This window comes from Nansenia antarctica (genome assembly GCF_963989245.1).
Source record: "Nansenia antarctica genome assembly, chromosome: 20".
Taxonomy (NCBI): domain Eukaryota; kingdom Metazoa; phylum Chordata; class Actinopteri; order Argentiniformes; family Microstomatidae; genus Nansenia; species Nansenia antarctica.
The window spans coordinates 15,190,036-15,213,721 of record NC_137693.1 but is presented as its reverse complement, the minus strand read 5'-3'; the positions used below and the strand labels follow the sequence as shown (position 1 = coordinate 15,213,721).

The window sequence follows — 23,686 nt, the reverse complement described above, 5'->3', positions numbered from 1 at the left end:
GGTGTAATACAGGGATATGGATAGTGAGTCTGTGTAGTAAAAAGTGCATGTCATTTTCCACTTGTGTCTTCCTGTACACTAATGCTTTTACAACCCTGGCACCAAGATTTAGGCTTCCTGGAAAACCAATTAAAAGTGGTACCAGGGCTTAACACCGACTACATCCTAGGATAACATTCAGAAACACCAGGTGCCCTGTTGAAAAGCTGTCCCATCCAAGTGGTTTATTCACTGGATATCCTGGATCATAGTATCAATGTTTTCTCCCCATCCACTCACTTTCTCTGTACAATGTCTTAAACTACAAACTGACAGGCAGGGGAAGTTCATGTTGCTGTGCCTTCAGTGAATGTAAAAAATGAACATTGATAATTGACAAAATCTTGACAAAACTTTATTCAACAATACCCATAGTCCGGAGAGACATCCAACACTGTGAACAAAACTCTCACTGCTGTAAGTAGAAAAACGGTTCCATACATTTCAGGCATCATTCTCACATTTCAGAGCACATATGTAAATAAATAAATAGCAATGACAAACCATCTGTATCATTAAACATATAGTATCATGGGCCCTTCACATTACGAAAAATATCTATAAATGACATCTTCATACTTTACAGCACACAGTTATTTTTGTGTGCTGTTTGAAAACGCAACCATTTTGCTAAAGGACACATCATACAATGGTTTGATTTAGACAGTCCCACAGTGTTAAGCTAAAACACATTAGTACAGTTTCATAAGAGGGTAAAAAAAAACTATTCAGAGCTACATGTAGTTATTGTTTCTTCATTTTAGTGTGGCATCATAGATGGCACATTGGATCTGCCTCTTTACAAAAACAAAGGCAATGGTTTCTTTTGATAAACATTTATATAACGAGATTTGATAGTCTCGTTATATAAAACCAAACTCTAACTCTTAAGCATTTTTTTCAAAATCAGCATAGGACTTCAACAAAACTCAAAAAGTAATTCCAGCGTTTCTTAATGAATATCTTAAGTGCTCACAACAGGGTTTTATTATCTTATCTTCAGAGAACTCTCTAACAACATTCTAACACTCAGTGTCAACTGTACCAGGATGTAGGAGCAGTAGAAAAACAACTCCAAGCAACTTCAAAACTTCAGTAGGACAGGAGGCTCCTTAAGTTGTAGTGTGTAGAGAGGGATGCTACTGTAGGGGGTTAGGGGGGTCTGTCAGTCATGTTGTGTTGAGAGAGAGGGGGGGCTTGGACTGGGCAGAAAGTGCTGCTGTGCCTCTGTTATTCCTCCTCTTCCTCCTCCTCCTCCTCCCTGGTCAGGTCTCAAAGTACTTGTAGATCTGAGAGACGTACAGCATGACACTCTGCCAGTCTGGTCTGTCCGTGTGCATCAACTCGTCAATGTCCTGTGTGACAGACAGAGGAGAGAAGTTAGCTCATCTGGATTATAGGAACATCTCATACATGCAGGCATACGGGACGAAATGGGACAGTGAAGAATGTTCTTCTTTTGGCTCGACACTCCAAAAGCTTGGACTTGGAATCAAACCATTACTGTGAGGTTACAGTAGAGATTCTCAGCATTTATCTGATGTTATTTGTTTACTGCAATCTGATGTTATTTGTTTATTTGCTACTGGTGTCTCTCACCATGAGGGGCCAAAGCTTTGTCAATAAAAGTCAAGGAAGCTTTTATTAGGCTGAAAAATCGGAAACATAGCCAAAACCCCAGTCTGGCCAAAATCAACAGTAATAAAAAGCAATTTAAAAAAAGGAAAAAAAAGCACTGGTGACCGCAGAAATCGCAAACGGACTGGTAGACCAAGGCAGACCACATATCGAAGAATGTTCCCCATAATTATGAAAAACCCCAAAACAACTGTCCCACTGGTCAGGAACCTCCTCTAGCAGGTAGGGGTGGATGAGCCTGCTACCATCCGCAGAACATGTCACCTGCCCAGCTACAGACGCTTCACTTCAAGGTGCAAACCACTACTTTGCCACGGCTACTCCTTCCATAGTTGTTGCACTATGTAGACATGAAAGGTTGTGGGGCTGTGGCTTTTTTTTTTTTTTAAATGTCCACATTTTGTAAATATCTAAGCCATATCATTAATAGTTTTTATGTTCTGGCCGTTTGTTAGTTGGCTAGCTAACGCAGTGGTGCAAAACTGTGACAAGAGAGCTGGAACAGATGAGCCTGTCATGGGGACCTGACGTAGTGGATGACATGGAGAGAGCTCACTGGAGCCTGATGTGCCATAGGGGGTGAAGAGGGGTAAGTAAGTCACAGTGGCGCTGAGACCCGGTTACCATGGTAACGGTCTAAGGTCTAAGACAAGAAGAGAGAAAGGTCACGCAGAGGGCCTGATAATAGTGCTCAGAGCTCAACACGTAGACTGTCACTAAGCACCCCAGAGGAGGCAGCAATCCATTGTTACACAAACAGTGGAGAGAAATATAAAGAAGAGTGAAATTAATATTTACACTGTCCATGTCTTCGTTAGGCAAAGTTTTTTTTTATATTTCCTGGTTTAAATACCCGATATGGGTTTCGGGGGGAAGCACACTTCCCCCCGAATGACGTACCAGCTGACGGGAGCAGCAGAACGTATTCTGAAGTGAACACAAACATCTCGTCTGCTCAAGTACAAGCAGATGCCTCCAGTTTCATGGGAGAACTTCATCACACAAAGACAACAACACCAAACACACTGCCCTGGCAACTAGGGAGGTTTTTTCTTAACTGGCCATGTCAATCTTCAGATTCCACTCCAATGTAACATGCATTTCATTTTCTAACGATACGATTTCAGCCAAACATCCCTAAAAACAAACAAGTGAAGATGGCTGCAGTACAGGCCTGGCAGAGCATCACCATGGTTACCGTCAGGTGGCATCAACGGGTCGCAGACTTCAGCCAGTTATTGCATGCAAAGGATTGCCGAACAAATGCTAAACATGAGTGCTTCATTTGGACATTTTGATAAATCTGTCCCATCACTTTTGGGTGCCCTGAAACAGGAAGACTATGCAAAGTGTCGAGCCAAAAGAAGAAGAAATGCTCTACTGTACCATTACTGACACAGGGCACTTCAATACATTTGAGAGAGCATTACATTGAGAGAAAGCAATGTGACCTGTGGGTATATTAGACCTGTGGGTATATTAGACCCGAGGGTATATTAGACCCGAGGGTATATGAAGCTGTGTAGGAGCTGATGGGGCCGCGTTTTGGCTCCCTATTTTCTACATATTTGTTAGTGTTTATATATATGTTTGTAAAGCTGCCTACGTGCTGTTTTTCATGTCTAACCTGAACCAGCTCACCTGATCACCCCAACCGGTAATGTGTATTGTCTATGTACATGTGTAAAATCAATAACAAGAATTAAGAAAGAAAGAAAGAGAGAAAGCAGTGTGTGATTAGCCAGCACGGGTGAGTTGGCTGAAGCTTCACAATGGAGAGAAGTGGATGTTCAGCCTGGACAGCAGATCTCATCAGGTCAGACATGATGGTGAGAGACAGCCATGCTGATGCCTTAGAGACACAGGCTTCTACAGGCGATGTGTGTAGTACTGGAGCCCTGAGTCACAGCAACATGCCAGGGCTCAGCTTTACATAACAGCGTCCTTTAGTGATGGTCCTTTAGTGATGGTCCTTTAGTGATGGTCCTTTAGTGAAGGTCCTTTAGTGATGGTCCTTTAGTGATGGTCCTTTAGGGAAGGTCCTTTAGTGAAGGTCCTTTAGTGAAGGTCCTCTAGTGAAGGTCCTCTAGTGAAGGTCCTTTAGTGATGGTCCTTTAGTGATGGTCCTTTAGTGAAGGTCCTTTAGTGAAGGTCCTCTAGTGAAGGTCTTTTATGGAAGGTCCTTTAGTGATGGTCCTTTAGTGATGGTCCTTTAGTGAAGGTCCTTTAGTGAAGGTCCTTTAGTGATGGTCCTTTAGTGAAGGTCCTTTAGTGATAGTCCTTTAGTGAAGGTCCTTTAGTGAAGGTCCTTTAGTGAAGGTCCTTTAGTGATGGTCCTTTAGTGAAGGTCCTTTAGTGAAGGTCCTTTAGTGATGGTCCTTTAGTGATGGTCCTTTAGTGAAGGTCCTTTAGTGAAGGTCCTTTAGTGAAGGTCCTTTAGTGATAGTCCTTTAGTGAAGGTCCTTTAGTGATGGTCCTTTAGTGAAGGTCCTTTAGTGAAGGTCCTTTAGTGAAGGTCCTTTAGTGATGGTCCTTTAGTGATGGTCCTTTAGTGAAGGTCCTTTAGTGAAGGTCCTTTAGTGATGGTCCTTTAGTGAAGGTCCTCTAGTGAAGGTCCTTTAGTGAAGGTCCTTTAGTGATGGTCCTTTAGTGAAGGTCCTTTAGTGAAGGTCCTTTAGTGAAGGTCCTTTAGTGATGGTCCTTTAGTGAAGGTCCTTTAGTGATGGTCCTTTAGTGAAGGTCCTCTAGTGATGGTCCTTTAGTGATGGTCCTTTAGTGAAGGTCCTTTAGTGATGGTCCTTTAGTGATGGTCCTTTAGTGATGGTCCTTTAGTGAAGGTCCTTTAGTGAAGGTCCTTTAGTGAAGGTCATTTAGTGATGGTCATTTAGTGATGGTCCTTTAGTGATGGTCCTTTAGTGAAGGTCCTTTAGTGAAGGTCCTCTAGTGATGGTCCTTTAGTGATGGTCCTTTAGTGATGGTCCTTTAGTGAAGGTCCTTTAGTGAAGGTCATTTAGTGATGGTCCTTTAGTGATGGTCCTTTAGTGAAGGTCCTTTAGTGAAGGTCCTCTAGTGATGGTCCTTTAGTGATGGTCCTTTAGTGAAGGTCCTTTAGTGATGGTCCTTTAGTGATGGTCCTTTAGTGATGGTCCTTTAGTGAAGGTCCTTTAGTGAAGGTCCTTTAGTGAAGGTCCTTTAGTGATGGTCCTTTAGTGAAGGTCCTTTAGTGAAGGTCCTTTAGTGAAGGTCCTTTAGTGAAGGTCCTTTAGTGAAGGTCCTTTAGTGAAGGTCCTTTAGTGATGGTCCTTTAGTGAAGGTCCTTTAGTGAAGGTCCTTTAGTGAAGGTCCTTTAGTGATGGTCCTTTAGTGAAGGTCCTCTAGTGAAGGTCCTTTAGTGATGGTCCTTTAGTGAAGGTCCTTTAGTGAAGGTCCTTTAGTGAAGGTCATCTAGTGAAGGTACCAACAGCACTCACTAAGGTGGTAAATGACTTGCTTTTGACGGTCGACTCAGGCTCAACATCTGTTCTTTTATTGTTGGACCTGAGCGCTGCTTTTGACACAGTAGATAATCACATATTACTAGATAGGCTCAGGAATGTATTGTCTGCATCCCGGGCAGTCAAGTATGGAGTCCCACAGGGTTCCGTTCTTGGCCCTCTGTTGTTCTCACTGTACTTGGCACCACTGGGTCAGATTTTGCGTTCTTTTGGTCTTGCTTTTCATTGTTATGCTGATGATTTACAACTATATAATGTATGCCTATAACAGCAGGAAATGTCTCAGATTTAGTTATGTTGGCTGCTGTGAAGGGCTGGTTATCAGCGAACTTTCTGCTATTAAATTCAGACAAGACTGAAATGATCAAATTCGGTCCAGCTAGACTAAATCATCCAAGTGATAGTCTTGTTTTGACCTTGGATGATTGTGTCATCCAGTGCAGGGACAAGGTTAAAAATATCAGTGTCATTCTGGATCAGAGCCTCACATTTGACCCTCACATAAAGGGGGTGATAAAAATAGCATTCTTTCACCTTAGAAGAATTGCTAAAATTAGATCAATCCTTTCTTTTGAAGATGCTGAGGTTCTGATCCATTCTTTTGTGACATCCAGACTAGACTATTGTAATGTCCTTTTGTCGGGACTGCCAAAAAAGAGTTTTCATGGCATACAGATGGTCCAAAAAATGCTGCAGCTCGCATTTTGACTGGGTCAAAGAGATACGACCATATCTCGCCAGTGCTGGCCTCCCTTCATTGGCTCCCTGTCCATGTTAGAGCGGACTTCAAGATGCTGCTACTAACATATAAAGCTGTAAATGGCACTGCGCCTTCTTATTTAAAGGACCTTCTCAACCCATATGTGCCCTCAAGGGCTCTGTGCTCACAAGGCTCTGCCCTGCTGATTGTTCCTAGAGTCAGAAAAAGGACAATCGTTGAGCGTGCGTTCTCCTTCCGTGCACCAACTCTCTGGAACCGTCTTCCATTAGACAGGCTGAATCAGTGAAAGTGTTCAAAACTAAGTTAAAGACCCACCTGTTTTCTGTTGTCTATATGTCATAGGCTGTGTATTTGTGCTGTGGAATTATGTTTTTTTATTAAATTGAAATAGTTGTTTTTAAATTGTTTAAAATGTGTGTTTTTACCTATTGTATTTGTGCTGCGAAATTGTGTGTTTTAAAATAGTTGTTTTAAATAGTTTTAAACTGTGGCTTACCTATTGTAAAGCACTTTGATGTAAAGTGCTATACAAATAAAGTTATTATTATTATTATTATTATTATTATTACTATTAAGGTCCTTTAGTGATGGTCCTTTAGTGATGGTCCTTTAGTGATGGTCCTTTAGTGAAGGTCCTTTAGTGAAGGTCCTTTAGTGATGGTCCTTTAGTGAAGGTCCTTTAGTGAAGGTCCTTTAGTGATGGTCCTTTAGTGAAGGTCCTTTAGTGAAGGTCCTTTAGTGAAGGTCCTTTAGTGAAGGTCCTTTAGTGATGGTCCTTTAGTGATGGTCCTTTAGTGAAGGTCCTTTAGTGATGGTCCTTTAGTGAAGGTCCTTTAGTGAAGGTCCTTTAGTAAGGTCCTTTAGTGAAGGTCCTTTAGTAAGGTCCTTTAGTGATGGCCCAGTCCACCATGATGGCTACTGTCGACCGGAGGAAACAAACAGTTCTCAGGGCGAGTTAAAACGGTTCGTTTGGTTTCCAATGGCAGAGAACCCAAAATAGTCTGAAGAGAATGTTGTATATGTTGAACTTGATGCTTTACCTTTCTCAGCACTATTTGAAGGCTCAGTTGGAAAATGTCTTAACTTTCCTAATGTCATCATGGCAATCATGGCATCCCAATGCAACCCCAAAGTATGTGACTTTCCCTGTTTTAATAGGAGAAGCAAAGTTTCACATCAAACATTGAACATTTAGGTCCCCCGGGGTCTGAGAAATGTAGAGTTGGACTAACACTATAACTCGCCTACTTAATGTAGAACATTGTTCCATGGAGTCATTTAAACATTTTAAGAGGTTTAAACAAGCAACAGGCAATGTTCCAACTGTGATCCAGGCTCCAATGCTTTCCCAAACACCCAACGACCAGAGAATATCTTGGTGCTTAGTGTACACTAAAGCCAGAACAATGACAGACAAGGGACAATGACATGTCAAGTTAAGTTAACGTCCAGAGAGCTTATATGCACAGTCACTTCCTTCCTGTGCACACATACAACTGCATACATCCACCCAGACACCCACTCCATTTAAACACACATACTACCGTACATAGCAAATGAAAACATGTATAATAAGACAAAGAGGTTAATGGCACTAATTAAGTCAGTATTTGATCACACAAAAGTGTATTACACACTAGCGTTGTCCTCTAGAACACCACTGGTCCTCATAGTCACACTTAAGGTTAGGAATAAAGTCAGACATCTCCAGATCTGGAGAAGCTGATTAATCCTGTTGATCTCAGCCTTTATATGTGTGTGTACGTGTGTGTGTGTGTGTGTGTGTGTGTGTGTGTGTGTGTGTGTGTGTGTGTGTGTGTGTGTGTGTGTGTGAATAACATAACCCTGTGGGAGATTATCGAATCACCAACTGTAGTCCTATAGCAGGAGCTGTTTACTGTCCACATTGAAGAGTTGGTCTTAAATGACACCATCAAACCTACATGCTATTTAGTAAATCTCACAAAGAATTCTACAAAATCTCACAAATTATTCTACACTCAGATCTAACCCTGGTGGAATAAGAGAGGGCCTCAGAGATGTCATTGGTCTCTGGTGTCAGCTCAAATCAGAGTAAACAGCCATGCACACATCCCCACTCTGCACACTCACCCTTCTCTGTGTGCTTTCCTGTGGGCCGTTATTGATTTGTTAAAAGGTGAAGCACTGAAGCAGATCTAACAGCAATGCCCGTTTAAAAAATATAAGTCAATCCTCCTAAGTCCTCCTGACTCTTTCACATCATGGAATGCATAAAAAGATGACATCTGAAAAATTCAGTTCCATCAACAGACAGTTATATACAACAGACAGTTATAATATATGCTCTTCTCAGGGACAAAACAATCTGTAAAAGATACCATGTGTCTGTTCTCTACATCAGTGGTTTCAGATTGGTGTGTATGTGTGTATGTAAGTGTGTGTGTGTGTGTGTGTGTGTGTGTGTGTGTGTGTGTGTGTGTGTGTGTGTGTGTGTGTGTGTGTGTGTGTGTGTGTGTGTGTGTGAGTAAAGCAGCGTTGACGTCAGTAATCAGTGTGTGGCTGTGGCAGATATGGGATCCCCTAACATGTGAAGTTTAATCTAATCTAATGAAGTGTTCTCTGGAGTGCACCAAAAAAACATGATTTAATATCATTTGATTTGATAATAAATACAAACAGAGATATCTAAACCCCTCAAAAAAAGTTCGGAAACCTTATTTCGGTCGATTATTCCTCCACTTTATTAATACCAATTGGTATTGTATTTTATATCGTTGGAAAGCCTGATTAGTCACCTTTACAACGAGTACAACTTGTAAGGATCATGCATTTGTGGAATGAGCAACACAGCTAAACGTGTGGGTAGTGGCCCAAAAATATTTGCCAAAATCCCCTATATTCTTCTGCTGGTATTCACTCTCGTTTTGAGTTGCTTGCTGGATTGGATGATTGCACTCTCCCACAGTAATAAGGAAAAAACAACACATATTGGCCATTTTTACACTTTATTCATTTTACACTGTCAGGGACCTCAGTAGTGTGTGGAAGATCCATGCACAGTCACAACAGCTTGCCACCTCCTCCTCATGCTGGTCACCAGCCTGGTCACACTGCTGTGGGATGGCATCCCATTCCTCAACTAGGATTTGCCGCAAGTCAGCCAACATGGTTGCGTTGGTCACTCTGGCACGTACAGCACGCCCAAGCTGATCCCACAAGTGTTCAATTGGGTTGAGGTCTGGACTCACGGCAGGCCATTCCATCCTCTCCACTCCCAAATTCTGGAGGTGCTCTGTGATGATCCTGGCTCTGTGGGGGCGAGCGTTGTTATCCTGGAGGATGGAGTTAGGTCCCAGATTCTGGAGATATGGGATCGCCACTGGGCCCAGAATATCATTCCTGTCAATTAGGTCCCATTCAGGTGCCAGTCACACACCTGTGACTGACATACACCTGCCAGCACTTGAAGCTCAAAATGAGAGTGAATACCAACAGAAGAATATTGCAGGGGATTTTGGTAAATGTTTTGGGGCCGCTACCCACACGTTTAGCTGTGTAACTCATTCCACGAATGCATGATCCTTACAAGTTGTACCTCGTTGTAAAGGTGACTAATCAGGCTTTCCAACGATATACAATACAATACCAATTGATATTATTAAAGGGGAGGAAGAATCGACTGAAATAACGTTTCCAAACGTTTTTTGAGGGGTTTATTTTTGAAAAACAACCCCTCAAATATGTTGTACAGTTTAATCGGGAATCATATTAATTATTAAAATTATTATTATTAATTATATTTGATTTTCCATTGACCAGACCGGTACGGCTGGCACGGCACGCATTCGAAAAGTTTGGTATAGGTACGGGTAGGATACGTTCTCCATTATACACAACAGACCAGGAACGAGCGGCGACAGTAGGAGGAGTTAAGTGTCATAAGAGCACTTCACTTTAATAAGTGCCGGTATACAGCTCAACAGGGGGAAATGTGATAAGAATTATGTCAAAATGCAGCACTATCATGCACAGATCAGCCTTAAAACATGTAACGTTAGATATATAACGTTAGACAGGGAGCGATGTATTTCTACGGAAAGGCTGTGCTTGACGCTCATACAATCTCCGCGTTTGTTATAGATACGAGTGCTCCGGTGTCTTGCTGGTAGTCAAATATATTTATTTATACAGCATATGGATGTTACGTGCCTATTACTTGCCGCTTTCAGTTCTAGTAGATCTAGTAGTTCTAGTAGATCGCGCAACCAGGGAATCGCCGACAGGTGTTAAAGGGAGCAAGACGCGAATCTACCGGCATTTGGCTCATGAGTGAACGGCGAAAATGCCTGGTCGGCACAGCTTGGGATTCCATGGAAGTTACAGGGAACTAAGTGTGAAAGAGGCTTAAATGTTGAAATAACAGTAATACCATGTTCATTGATAAAATTACATAAGGGATGAAAAGGGGGGATGGCAGTTTTAGAAGGGGGATGATGAAGCGCGCTGGACTGAGGAACAGCATAGGCACAGCACATCGCCATAATAGCGTTTTTTTTTTTATGCTTGTATAAGTTCTATGATGCATAATGATGCAAATCTTTATTAATAAGTTATTACAGAAACAGTAAGTGACATTTTCCGAGAGCGAAATCTGGTATTTAAAAATGGCGGTTAAGGGTGAACTCTGAACATGGGATGACGATGTTGTGACGATTTCCATTGACCAATCAACAGTCTGCAGCATCACACGTCACACACAGCCTGGCAAAAAGTACCTCTCGCTACCAAAAGTACCTCTGGAACGAGAACTAAAACGGCCCGGCTCGGTTGGCAGTGGAGAAAGCAAAACACAGGTCGGCACGGTAGTGGAAAAGCGCCAATACAGACCAATACAGACCAATACAGACCAATACAGACCAATACAGACCATACATACAGAGGTTATGACCCGAAGAACCATTTATACTTCAAGTATTTATTCCCAACCAAAATGTTTATGAAATTGAAAAAAAAAATATGTTGTTGATCAGGGGTGCAAACTGGTGATGGCCCAAAAAGGTGACCCATTTTTCTTTTGCGGCTAACCTTAGTGGGGGGATAGCGCTAGCACTAATGGTGTTAAATAGATATCGCTAGCACTAACGGTGCCTAGCTCCCTGAAGCTAAAAGTTATTTCAACAGCAGCAGAGTTCAGCAGACAGGGAGATTAGTTAGCTCGTGCATCATGTGACTTGGATTTTTTTGCAGATCTACACAATTCAAATGGATGACATATTTTGAGATAAAAACGGTTTGCACCCCTGTTGATATTAAAACACATGAACAAAAGAAAAACAGACGCTTCAGGCTATCATACTCTATCATAGATACAACAATAAACAGCTCTGGAAAAAGTTTTGAGACAACTCCCAATTGTTCTTAAATCAGCATCTCTACATTCCAGTGTTCCAGTGAGGAGAAGACGGAGGTTCATAAGAACAAGGTCAAGCAGCAGACGTTGGGGGCGCTTATTACAATGTCACTCAACAACCGTAGCATGACCTCAACAACCTTAGCATGACCTCAACAACCTTAGCATGACCTCAACAACCTTAGCATGACCTCAACAACCTTAGCATGGCCTCAACAACCTTAGCATGACCTCAACAACCTTAGCATGACCTCAACAACCTTAGCATGACCTCAACAACCTTAGCATGACCTCAACAACCTTAGCATGACCTCAACAACCTTAGCATGGCCTCAACAACCTTAGCATGACCTCAACAACCTTAGCATGACCTCAACAACCTTAGCATGACCTCAACAACCTTAGCATGACCTCAACAACCTTAGCATGACCTCAACAACCTTAGCATGGCCTCAACAACCTTAGCATGACCTCAACAACCTTAGCATGACCTCAACAACCGTAGCATGACCTCAACAACCTTAGCATGACCTCAACAACCTTAGCATGACCTCAACAACCTTAGCATGACCTCAACAACCGTAGCATGACCTCAACAACCTTAGCATGACCTCAACAACCGTAGCATGACCTCAACAACCTTAGCATGACCTCAACAACCTTAGCATGACCTCAACAACCTTAGCATGACCTCAACAACCTTAGCATGACCTCAACAACCGTAGCATGACATCAACAACCTTAGCATGACCTCAACAACCGTAGCATGACCTCAACAACCGTAGCATGACCTCAACAACCTTAGCATGACCTCAACAACCGTAGCATGACCTCAACAACCTTAGCATGACATCAACAACCGTAGCATGACCTCAACAACCGTAGTATGACCTCAACAACCGTAGCATGACCTCAACAACCGTAGCATGACCTCAACAACCGTAGTATGACATCAACAACCGTAGTATGACCTCAACAACCGTAGTATGACATCAACAACCGTAGTATGACATCAACAACCGTAGCATGACCTCAACAACCGTAGCATGACATCAACAACCGTAGCATGACATCAACAACTGTAGCATGACATCAACAACCGTAGCATGACCTCAACAACCGTAGTATGACATCAACAACCGTAGCATGACCTCAACAACCGTAGTATGACATCAACAACCGTAGCATGACCTCAACAACCGTAGCATGACATCAACAACCGTAGCATGACCTCAACAACCGTAGCATGACCTCAACAACCGTAGCATGACCTCAACAACCGTAGCATGACATCAACAACCGTAGCATGACATCAACAACCGTAGCATGACCTCAACAACCGTAGCATGACCTCAACAACCGTAGTATGACATCAACAACCGTAGCATGACCTCAACAACCGTAGCATGACATCAACAACCGTAGCATGACCTCAACAACCGTAGCATGACCTCAACAACCGTAGCATGACAAGTGACCTACTAAAACAATGGCACAGGGCAGCTGGGGTGAAGTGCACGGCAATCACGGTACGAAACCCACTCCTAGGGACAGAAACACACTCCTAGGGACAGAAACCCACTCCTAGGGTCAGAAACCCACTCCTAGGGACAGAAACCCACTCCTAGGGACAGAAACCCACTCCTAGGGGCTCTGAGGTTAAACCCACTCCTAGGGGCTGAAGTCAGGCAAAGCTAAAAAGAAGCCCTTCATCAATGAGAAGCAAACAAGAGCCAGGCTGAGGTTTGCACAAGACCGTAAGTATTGAACCGTAAAGGTTATCTTCTCTGATGAGTCCATGAGTCAGCTTTGCCCAACACCTGGTAGTCTAATGGTTAGAGGGAGGCCTGGGGCCTCGTTAGTCTAATGGTTAGAGGGAGGCCTGGGGCCTCGTTTATAACACCTGGTAGTCTAATGGTGAGAGGGAGGCCTGGGGCCTCGTTTATAACACCTGGTAGTCTAATGGTTAGAGGGAGGCCTGGGGCCTGAGGCCTGGGGCCTCGGTTATAACACCTGGCAGTCTAATGGTTAGAGGGAGGCCTGGGGCCTCGTTTATAACACCTGGTAGTCTAATGGTTAGAGGGAGGCCTGGGGCCTCGGTTATACACCTGGTAGTCTAATGGTTAGAGGGAGGCCTGGGGCCTCGGTTATAAACAAGTACTTGAACGTCATCTTTGACTTGCACGTAAGCACATTTTTCTAAACGGACGTAAGCATTATTTATAAAAACGAGTATGAACTTGTTTTCTTTGCATTATTCGTTATTCATTTATTTTTATTTTGACCAGTTGTCATTTTCTGCAAATAAATGCTCTACATGACAATACTTTTGGGGGGGAATTTGAGAGAAATGTTGTCAGTTATTTATAGAATAAAACACACATTTTCATTTTACTCAAACACATACCTATAAATAGTAAAACCAGAGAAAGTGATAATTCTGTAGTGGTCTAGAGCTGTATATGGAAGAGCGTGAGGGTGAAATATAAACCTCAAAGAATTCAATGACTTCCTCCATGTTCATTCTGGAGTTAGAGAATCAAAGCATTCCTCTGGTCCCTGACGGTCAGACTCACCAGGGAGGGTTTGATGCCGATGCTCTCTGCAGCCTGGAACGCCAGGGACAGATTCCGGCCCTGTCGGAAAACAAACATGGTCTCTAATGTCCGCCATAACACAACTCCCTTCTCTTCCTCCTCCTCCTCCTCCTCCTCTTCATCCTCCCCCTCCCCCTCCTCCTCCCCCTCCTCACCTCCTCCTCCTCCCCCCCCCCCTCCTCCCCCCCCCCCCTCCTCCTCCTCCTCTTCCTCCTCCTCCTCCTCCTCCACCTCCTCCTCCTCCTCCTCCACCTCCTCCTCCCTCATTCCTCATTACCACACAGAGTGCTACAAACAGCAACAAACAGCACACATCTCCACAAATAAACCCTCCTAAACACCCAGGCTGCGTTCCACTGGGAACGGCCTTAAACATCTGTCTGGGATGGAGGAGGAGGGGAGGAGGAGGGTCACATGGTCCATGACCTCTCTGAGACCTGCAAGAAATCAATCTAAATTGATTGAATCTGTGTACCACATTTGGTGAGGCTGCATTCTCATTTTATGCTCCAGATTGTGGAATGCACTGCCAGTTTACATTAGGGATGCAAGCTCAGCAAATATGTTCAAGTCAAGACTAAAAACCTTTTTAATATTGCCTTTAAATGACTAAATAATTAAATTATGATTATATAATGATTGGAGCACTTTGAGCTGCAACGTTTGTAGGAAAAGAGCTATACAAATAAAAGGTTATTATTATTATTATTATTATTATTATTATTATTATTATTTACACTTTACAACATTGAGCCACAGCTGGGTGTGGACGGAGGACAGAGCACTCTGACTCTGCTGTTAGAACGCGGCTCCAGGAAGCCGCTCAGCTGAACGTATTCAAGGCTACTAAATAATTGACTGGGCTGGTCTTGCTTTGTCCGTCATCAGGAGAGTGTTATGTTACTCTTCCTATTTGGTCATGTATGGTGGGCCATGCTCAGTCTCTGAGGTGTACGGCTCTTTTGTTTATGCTCAACTGGTTGAATCAACACAGGTTGAACCCTGAGTGCAGCGTCGTTGTCTGCTGTGTTTGGGTGTCTTTCCTCCCTGACCATTATGCCATCTGTATACATAGAACCAGGACTGTCAACACTAACCTCTAGCTTTCCCTTAGGTTAGGGTTTTCAACACTAACCCTTTCCCTCAGGGTGAAGTAGGTGGGCTTAGAGGGAGAACCACCTCGGGCTACACCAATTGTAATTTTTACAGTAACTCAAGTAAGAAATGTTTGATTGTATGTTTGGATCTATACATCCTAAAGAACGACCTGCTCATTCTTGTTTAAAAAAAGGACTGTTCAGTGGTGGATCCTTGTAGAATATCAGGAAATAATGTATGGACAGTACACCAATTGATCGCTTTAAATCATCATTTATGGCGCAGATGCATTTCGGCGTTTGCCTTCTTCAGTGTGCGCTTAATAACCCTTCATCTATGCTTAATAACCCTTCATCTATACTTAATAACACTTCATCTATGCTTAATAACCCTTCATCTATGCTTAATAACCCTTCATCTATACTTAATAACCCTTCATCTATGCTTAATAACACTTCATCTATACTTAATAACACTTCATCTATGTTTAATAACACTTCATCTATGCTTAATAACACTTCATCTATACTTAATAACACTTCATCTATGTTTAATAACACTTCATCTATCCTTAATAACACTTCATCTATACTTAATAACACTTCATCTATGCTTAATAACCCTTCATCTATACTTAATAACCCTTCATCTATGCTTAATAACACTTCATCTATACTTAATAACACTTCATCTATACTTAATAACCCTTCATCTATGTTTAATAACACTTCATCTATGCTTAATAACCCTTCATCTATACTTAATAACCCTTCATCTATGCTTAATAACACTTCATCTATACTTAATAACACTTCATCTATGTTTAATAACACTTCATCTATGTTTAATAACCCTTCATCTATGCTTAATAACCCTTCATCTATGCTGAATAACCCTTCATGCACACTGAAGAAGGCACACATATATGATTTAAAGCTCATCAATTGTTCATTAGTTCTGTACATACTTCATTTCCTATGCATCTTAAATAAAAAAAACTGAATTCTTCCTTCTTCTAGCATTATGACCGCACATGGCCTCTGGCTCTAACACAGAGTACTTCTTCTTACTATGAGTGATGGACAGATGATTCACTTACTTAGACAAATGTATTTGGTGTCTCTTTGGATAAAGGCGTCTGCTAAATGCCCAAAAATGTAAATGTAAATCTATAAATGCCAGTAAATGTGTCAGTTGTTCAGTGTGACTACATTGTTAATGAGTTATTTGAGGGGGATAATGGAGGAGTGTGTGCGTGTGAGAGGGGAGGTAGTCACCTTGTCCTGACTGATGAGCTCCGGGTACGGGATGTGGGCGGGCAGGTAGGTGTGCAGGAGGGCGCAGAAGGCCAGACCATCACTCCAGCTGCTGCTGAAGTTTGTCACGTCTATGTTCTACAGGAGACAGAGAGAGAGAGAGAGAGGGATAGAGAGAGAGAGGGATAGAGAGAGAGAGAGGGAGAGAGAGAGAGAGATAGAGAGAGAGAGGGATAGAGAGAGAGAGAGGGATAGAGAGAGAGAGGGATAGAGAGGGATAGAGAGAGAGAGAGGGATAGAGAGAGAGAGGGATAGAGAGAGAGAGAGGGATAGAGAAAGAGAGAGAAAGAGATAGAGAGAGAGAGAGGGATAGAGAGAGAGAGGGATAGAGAGAGAGAGAGGGATAGAGAGAGAGAGAGGGATAGAGAGAGACAATAGAAGAGGGGAAGGAAGAGAGGGCATGAGTGAGAGAGGAATAGAGGGAGATGAGAGAAGAGCACTCGACAACAAGCTTTAAGTCACCCTCTGTTCTCGCTCATCGTTTGAAGTGCAGGAGAATCTAACGAAATGGACTGCACTTACTATATAGCGCCTTTTTTGCTGCTCCAAAGCTCTTTACAACGGCCTCTCATTCACCCATTCACACACACATTCACACACCAATGGCGGCAAACTGACATGCAAGGCGCCGGCCCGCTCACTGGGAGCAATTTTGGGGTTCAGTATCTTGCCCAAGGACACTTCGACATGTGGCCAGCCGGGGCTCGAACCGCTGATCTGCCAACCTTGTGATCATTAGACGGCGACTCTACCTCCTGCACCACAGCCGCCCCAACTAATGAGCTCCTTATGACATGCTTAGGACATGGGGTTGCACATAGAATGACTCATAAGAGGGTCATTAGCACACGCAGCAACACACACATGTAATGGTGTTGTAATGGTGTTGTCCTCTCCCATACCCCCTCTCCCATACCCTCTACATGGAAAATCAATATTCATTTATTAATTAGTCCCCATTAGTCTTCCTGAGGTCTGGATCCATTATTCTAACCCGTTTCCTACTAAATGTGTTCCCTCCAATAGCAAGCTTCTTGTATGTCTTGCTGTGTGCTAAGAGGGTCTTCTCATACTACTCTAAGCCCCTCATTCACTCTCTGCACTACACCTGGGGCCTCATTTATAGAAAGTACTTTGGATCAAATTTGATCTTACCCGTGTCGTACGTAGAAAACCACGTCAAAGTAGTGATTTATAACATTTCAATGCGAGTCAATTTGACCGTGGAAATTATCGTAGCTCTACGTCAGGTATTGACTTGACGTACGCACATTACCTACTGGTTATGCAGAGTTATTACAGGCATGTGAGCCGCACTGCCTATACTGTAATTCATGCGAAGTGAAACTAAAGTGGCGCGTAATAAAATTAACGATGTTGTTATCAGCCGAGAAAATGAGTTTAATTCAAGATTTAAAGGGAACTGATGTTTATGATCGTATTTCAGTCTTCCTTTATATGCCTCCGGAGCTGTCAAGGCTCTTTCACTTATCTGTGAAAGAAAAATGTGCTTACGTGAAAGTCAAAGACGACGTTCAAGTACTTTTTTTTTTTTTTTAAATGAGGCCCCTGGTGTGTGTGTGTGTGTGTGTGTGTGTGTGTGGGGGGGGGGGGGGGGGGGGTGGTTTACATTTATATTTTGGGCATTTAGCAGACGCCTTATTCCAAAGCGACTTACAATCAATACCTTTGACTAAGAAAGTGAATAATCAATCCACCAGTCGTAGCAGGAAGAGTAATTCAAGTTCAGTTTTGGGGGGTTTGGAGACACTGGAGAAACAGTACATGGGGGTAGTAGAAATCTTAGGAGAAACAGTATAGGGGTGGAAGCAATTGTCTCTGGAGACACAGTGCAGGGGGGTAGCAGATGTCTCTGGAGACACAGTGCTGGGGGGGTAGTAGATGTCTCTGGAGACAGTGCAGGGGGGTAGTAGATGTCTCAGGAGACACAGTGCTGGGGGGTAGTAGATGTCTCTGGAGACACAGTGCAGGGGGGTAGTAGATGTCTCAGGAGACACAGTGCTGGGGGGTAGTAGATGTCTCTGGAGACAGTACAGGGGGGTAGTAGATGTCTCTGGAGACACAGTGCAGGGGGGTAGTAGATGTCTCAGGAGAGACAGTGCAGGGGGGTAGTAGATGTCTCTGGAGACACAGTGCAGGGGGGTAGTAGATGTCTGGAGACACAGTGCAGGAGGGTAGTAGATGTCTCTGGAGACAGTACAGGGGGGCAGTAGATGTCTCTGGAGACAGTACAGGGGGGCAGTAGATGTCTCTGGAGACAGTACAGGGGGGTAGTAGATGTCTCTGGAGGAGCAGTTCTCCGTACCTATTTATTGAGTCTGACTGACTCTGTCCCTGTTGGATAGATGAGTTATTTCCTATGTCCCCCTCTACTCTTTCATGTGTTGCCAGAGGAGGTTTTGGAAACAGGGTTTGTCCAGTAGAAAGCTCTCCTGGGTATGTCCCCTGCAGGCCTGACACCCCATCCATCTCTTTGATTTGTCATCCGATGTCCCCTCTCTCCGAGTGGGACCCGGTCACTCGTCCATCGCCCACACGGGCTGCCATGGCCGAGTCACAGGGCCGCTGGGAACCTCGGAAGCCAAACAGCATTCCTGGTCAGTGATTAGGTCAGTTTATCTGCAGGACGGAGGCAGCACTAGATTCTCTGTCAATGCAGAAGACCACAACAACACAGTCCTATGCCTTCTATTCGATAAGATTCACTTACGATTCAATTCAGACTGACTGATGTTAGTGAATTCTCGGCATTTCCTTCACATTTGGGATAGTCTGGTTTCCGTTGAGAAATAAGGGTGTTGAGCACGGTTGATGGATGTGTGTGAATGAGTGTGCGTGCGACGTGCGTACGCTGGGGGGGGGGACAGGTAATCACCTCAGTAAAGGTCAGGTGGCGCTTCTAGAGACAGTTGAAGGATAACCAGAATGCCGCTGTAGTAATCATCACGTCAGGGAAACCCACAGACTCTTCTCCCCTATACTACCCTCCAGGTCAGGACTAGTGTTCAGTCTTTTCTGAAGACTTTCATCTGAAAGGTCTTTTGCTAGCATATCACCCCAATAGAGCTCTCAGGTCTTCTGTTAGCATATCAGCCCAATAGAGCTCTCAGGTCTTCTGACGCTGGTATTCTCTGTGTACCACATGTACAAAAGAAGAGATTTGGTGAGGCTGCATTCTCATTTTATACACCCAGATTGTGGAATGCACTGCCAGTTTACATTAGGGATGCAACCTCAGCAAATATGTTCAAGTGAAGACTAAAAACCCATCTTTTTAATATTGCCTTTAAATGACTAAATAATACAATTATGTTTATATAATGATTAAAGCACTTTGAGCTGCAATGTTTGCAGGAAATGCGCTATACAAATCTCCCCCCCCCCTCATCCTTAAAGCAGAGAGGGTAGATCTCCCCCCCTCATCCTTAAAGGAGAGAGGGTAGATCTCCCCCCCCCCCCCTCATCCTTAAAGGAGAGAGGGTAGATCTCCCCCCCCCCCCCCTCATCCTTAAAGGAGAGAGGGTAGATCTCCCCCCCCTACTCATCCTTAAAGCAGAGAGGGTAGATCTCCCCCCTCATCCTTAAAGCAGAGAGGGTAGATCTCCCCCCCCTCAACCTTAAAGCAGAGAGGGCAGATCTCCCCCCCCCCCCCCATCATCCTTAAAGCAGAGAGGGCAGGGCTGGACCAACACTGAGGAACACAATACGGCTCTCCCTGTCAGACCACTCAGTGTCTGTCTGTCTGTCTGTTATCGCTGTCTCTCACCCGCCGACCTGCGTAGTCATGTAGGCTTACATTCCTCACATAGCTCCCTTTCTCCTGTGTGGATCAACAGCAGCGCTGCTCTGGTTTGGGGGGGTGGGGGGTGGCGGGTGGGGGGGGTGGATGGGGGGGTGGCGGGTGGGGGGTGTCATATTCAGACCCTGGGACAGACAATGTCTGACTCAGACAATGACACATTAGCTGTGCAGTGAGGGGGGGGGTGGGGGGGGTCTGTTCCGAGGAGCAAAGGGTTACAGTCCTGGTCTGGCCCGACCCTGTGGGCTGGGAACGAGGGAGCGGAGTGGAGGGGACAGGGGACAGGGGACATAAATGTTAAAACAACAGCAGCAGCACTCTGGGAGCAGGCTCCGAAAAGCAAACACAGCACCCAGCGACAGGAAACGTCTCGCTCGGCACAAAAGACAGAGCTACAGAGGAGAGAGACAGGGAGACAGAGAGAGAGAGACAGGGAGACAGAGGAGAGACAGGGAGACAGAGGAGAGACAGGGAGATAGAAAGAGACAGAGAGACTGAGGGAGAGACAGGGAGACAGAGGAGACAGAGGAGAGACAGGGAGACAGAGAGGGACAGGGAGATAGAAAGAGACAGAGAGACAGAGGGAGAGACAGGGAGACAGAGAGAGACAGGGAGACAGAGAGGGACAGAGAGACAGAGGGGAGACAGAGAGAGACAGAGAGACAGAGCGAGAGACAGGGAGACAGAGAGACAGAGAGAGACAGGGAGACAGAGGAGAGACAGGGAGACAGAGAGAGACAGAGAGACAGAGAGAGAGACAGGGAGACAGAGAGAGACAGAGAGACAGGGAGACAGAGAGAGAGACAGGGAGACAGAGGAGAGACAGGGAGACAGAGGAGAGACAGGGAGACAGAGGAGAGACAGGGAGACAGAGGAGAGACAGGGAGACAGAGGAGAGACAGAGAGACAGAGAGAGACAGGGAGACAGAGAGAGACAGGGAGACAGAGGAGAGACAGGGAGACAGAGAGAGACAGAGAGAGAGAGACAGGGAGACAGAGGAGAGACAGGGAGACAGAGGAGAGACAGGGAGATAGAAAGAGACAGAGAGACTGAGGGAGAGACAGGGAGACAGAGGAGACAGAGGAGAGACAGGGAGACAGAGAGGGACAGGGAGATAGAAAGAGACAGAGAGACAGAGGGAGAGACAGGGAAACAGAGAGAGACAGGGAGACAGAGAGGGACAGAGAGACAGAGGGGAGACAGAGAGAGACAGAGAGACAGAGCGAGAGACAGGGAGACAGAGAGACAGAGAGAGACAGGGAGACAGAGGAGAGACAGGGAGACAGAGAGAGACAGAGAGACAGAGAGAGAGACAGGGAGACAGAGAGAGACAGAGAGACAGGGAGACAGAGAGAGAGACAGGGAGACAGAGGAGAGACAGGGAGACAGAGGAGAGACAGGGAGACAGAGGAGAGACAGGGAGACAGAGGAGAGACAGGGAGACAGAGGAGAGACAGAGAGACAGAGAGAGACAGGGAGACAGAGAGAGACAGGGAGACAGAGGAGAGACAGGGAGACAGAGAGAGACAGAGAGAGAGAGACAGGGAGACAGAGAGAGACAGGGAGACAGAGAGACAGAGGAGAGACAGGGAGACAGAGAGACAGAGGGAGACAAAGAGAGACAGGGAGACAGAGGAGAGACAGGGAGACAGAGGAGAGACAGGGAGACAGAGAGACAGAGAGACAGGGAGACAGAGAGACAGGGAGACAGAGAGAGACAGAGAGACAGGGAGACTGAGGAGAGACAGGGAGACAGAGAGAGAGACAGAGAGACAGGGAGACAGAGAGAGACAGAGAGACAGAGAGAGAGACAGGGAGACAGAGGAGAGACAGGGAGACAGAGACAGACTTGGACAGATAGAGGGTGACATACGGTTGAATAGCTATAGTATATTTGCGTTGGCATACATCCAGTTTGAAGGCAGATAACATCTATGATTTCATTAAGAGTCAGGCTCCAACAACAACACAGCTGAGAATATAGACTGTAGACTGCTATCAGCTATTCCAGTTCTTTAAACTTCTCCACAACACAGACAAACGCTTTCCGCACGTCAGCCACACTCTAGAGTCTAGAGGACACACTTCCTGTGAGTGCTGGTTGGTCTGTAGCAGTAGAGGGTTGTGAAAGCCAGCCTGTTATGCCACTCCACACCCAGATGACAGTCAGCCACTACGTCTTCCTTGGCCAGGGGAAGGGGGGGGGGGGGGGGGGGGAGAGGAAACCCACCCCATCACTGACCGATGATGGAGCACACACACACTCTGCCAAGACCGTTGGGGGGGGAGCACACACGAACGCACTGACAACTCAGTGACTGATGAGTAAAAAACACACACTTATGCAGCCTGGTGACGGAGAACACACACAAACACACACAAACACACACACATGCATGGATGTAGATTGGGGGCCAGGTGGACAGCGCAAACACAAACACACACACATCAACTCTAACTGAGAGGCCATGACGGATGAGTCACCCTCCATCAGTGGGACCACACGGCCCCTAGCCCCTCTCTACCTCCCTCTGACCCTCCCTCTGTCCCTCCCTCTGTCCCTCCCTCTCCCAGCCAGTACACCAACAAGAGGATGAACAAAGCAAATAGAAGAAAACAGAGACAGAAGTGTATTAACCATGTGATGAATCACCTCCACCTGCAGCCTGGAAGCAGAGAGGTCAGGACACACACACACACACACACACACACACACACACACAGGCACGCACGCATACACGCACACCACACACACACACACACACACACACACACACACACACCACACACATACAGGCACGCGCACACACACACACACACACACACACACACACACACACACACACACACTCACAGCTATAGGTGACTCCAGTCACACTAGAGGGGCCAGCCTGCCTGCCCAGACATGTTCTCATGTTCTCCTCCAGGTTACTGACGCAGCAGAGAGACACATTCTCACCCATCCATCCTAAACCCCTCCATCCTAAACCCATCCAACCTGCATATCTGAAGAGTAGCCCCCCCCCCCCCCCCGCCCCCCCCGCACCCCCCCAAAAAAGAATTTGGCTGTGAAACTACACCAAAAAAAAGACACAATAGCCTGAATTCCCCACTGACATTTGACAGATGTGGCTGACACAGGGATGAGATCCTGCAGGCTGGAGACTGTCTCTGCTCCTCTCTCCATCACCATACCTCTACCAGGGTACAGGCTGCCAGGTGTTTACCAGGATACAGGCTGCCAGGTGTTTACCAGGGTACAGGTGTTTACCAGGGTACAGGTGTTTACCAGGCTACAGGTGTTTAACCAGGGTACAGGTGTTTACCAGGGTACAGGTGTTTACCAGGCTACAGGTGTTTAACCAGGGTACAGGTGTTTACCAGGGTACAGGTGTTTACCAGGCTACAGGTGTTTACCAGGCTACAGGTGTTTAACCAGGGTACAGGTGTTTAACCAGGGTACAGGGGGGCAGGTGTTCACATTTACATTTTAAAATGTTTGCCATTTAGCAGACGCCTTATTCCAAAGTGTCTTACAATCAATACATTTGACTGAGGAAGTGAATCATC

At 45.1% G+C, this 23,686-nt stretch overlaps 1 protein-coding gene across 1 annotated transcript in view; it reads right to left on the bottom strand.

Moving 5' to 3' along the window:
- Positions 1 to 393: 393 nt before the first annotated feature.
- Positions 394 to 23,686, bottom strand: part of specc1 (sperm antigen with calponin homology and coiled-coil domains 1) — a 101,192-nt gene continuing 77,899 nt past the window's right edge. The window contains exons 13-15 of the mRNA XM_080549447.1: positions 16,257 to 16,373; positions 13,861 to 13,920; positions 394 to 1,394 (exon numbers count right to left, since the gene is read on the bottom strand). Coding sequence (XP_080405573.1) covers positions 1,305 to 1,394; positions 13,861 to 13,920; positions 16,257 to 16,373 — 267 coding nt within the window. The 3' untranslated portion in view covers positions 394 to 1,304. The remainder of the gene's footprint in view (positions 1,395 to 13,860; positions 13,921 to 16,256; positions 16,374 to 23,686) is intronic.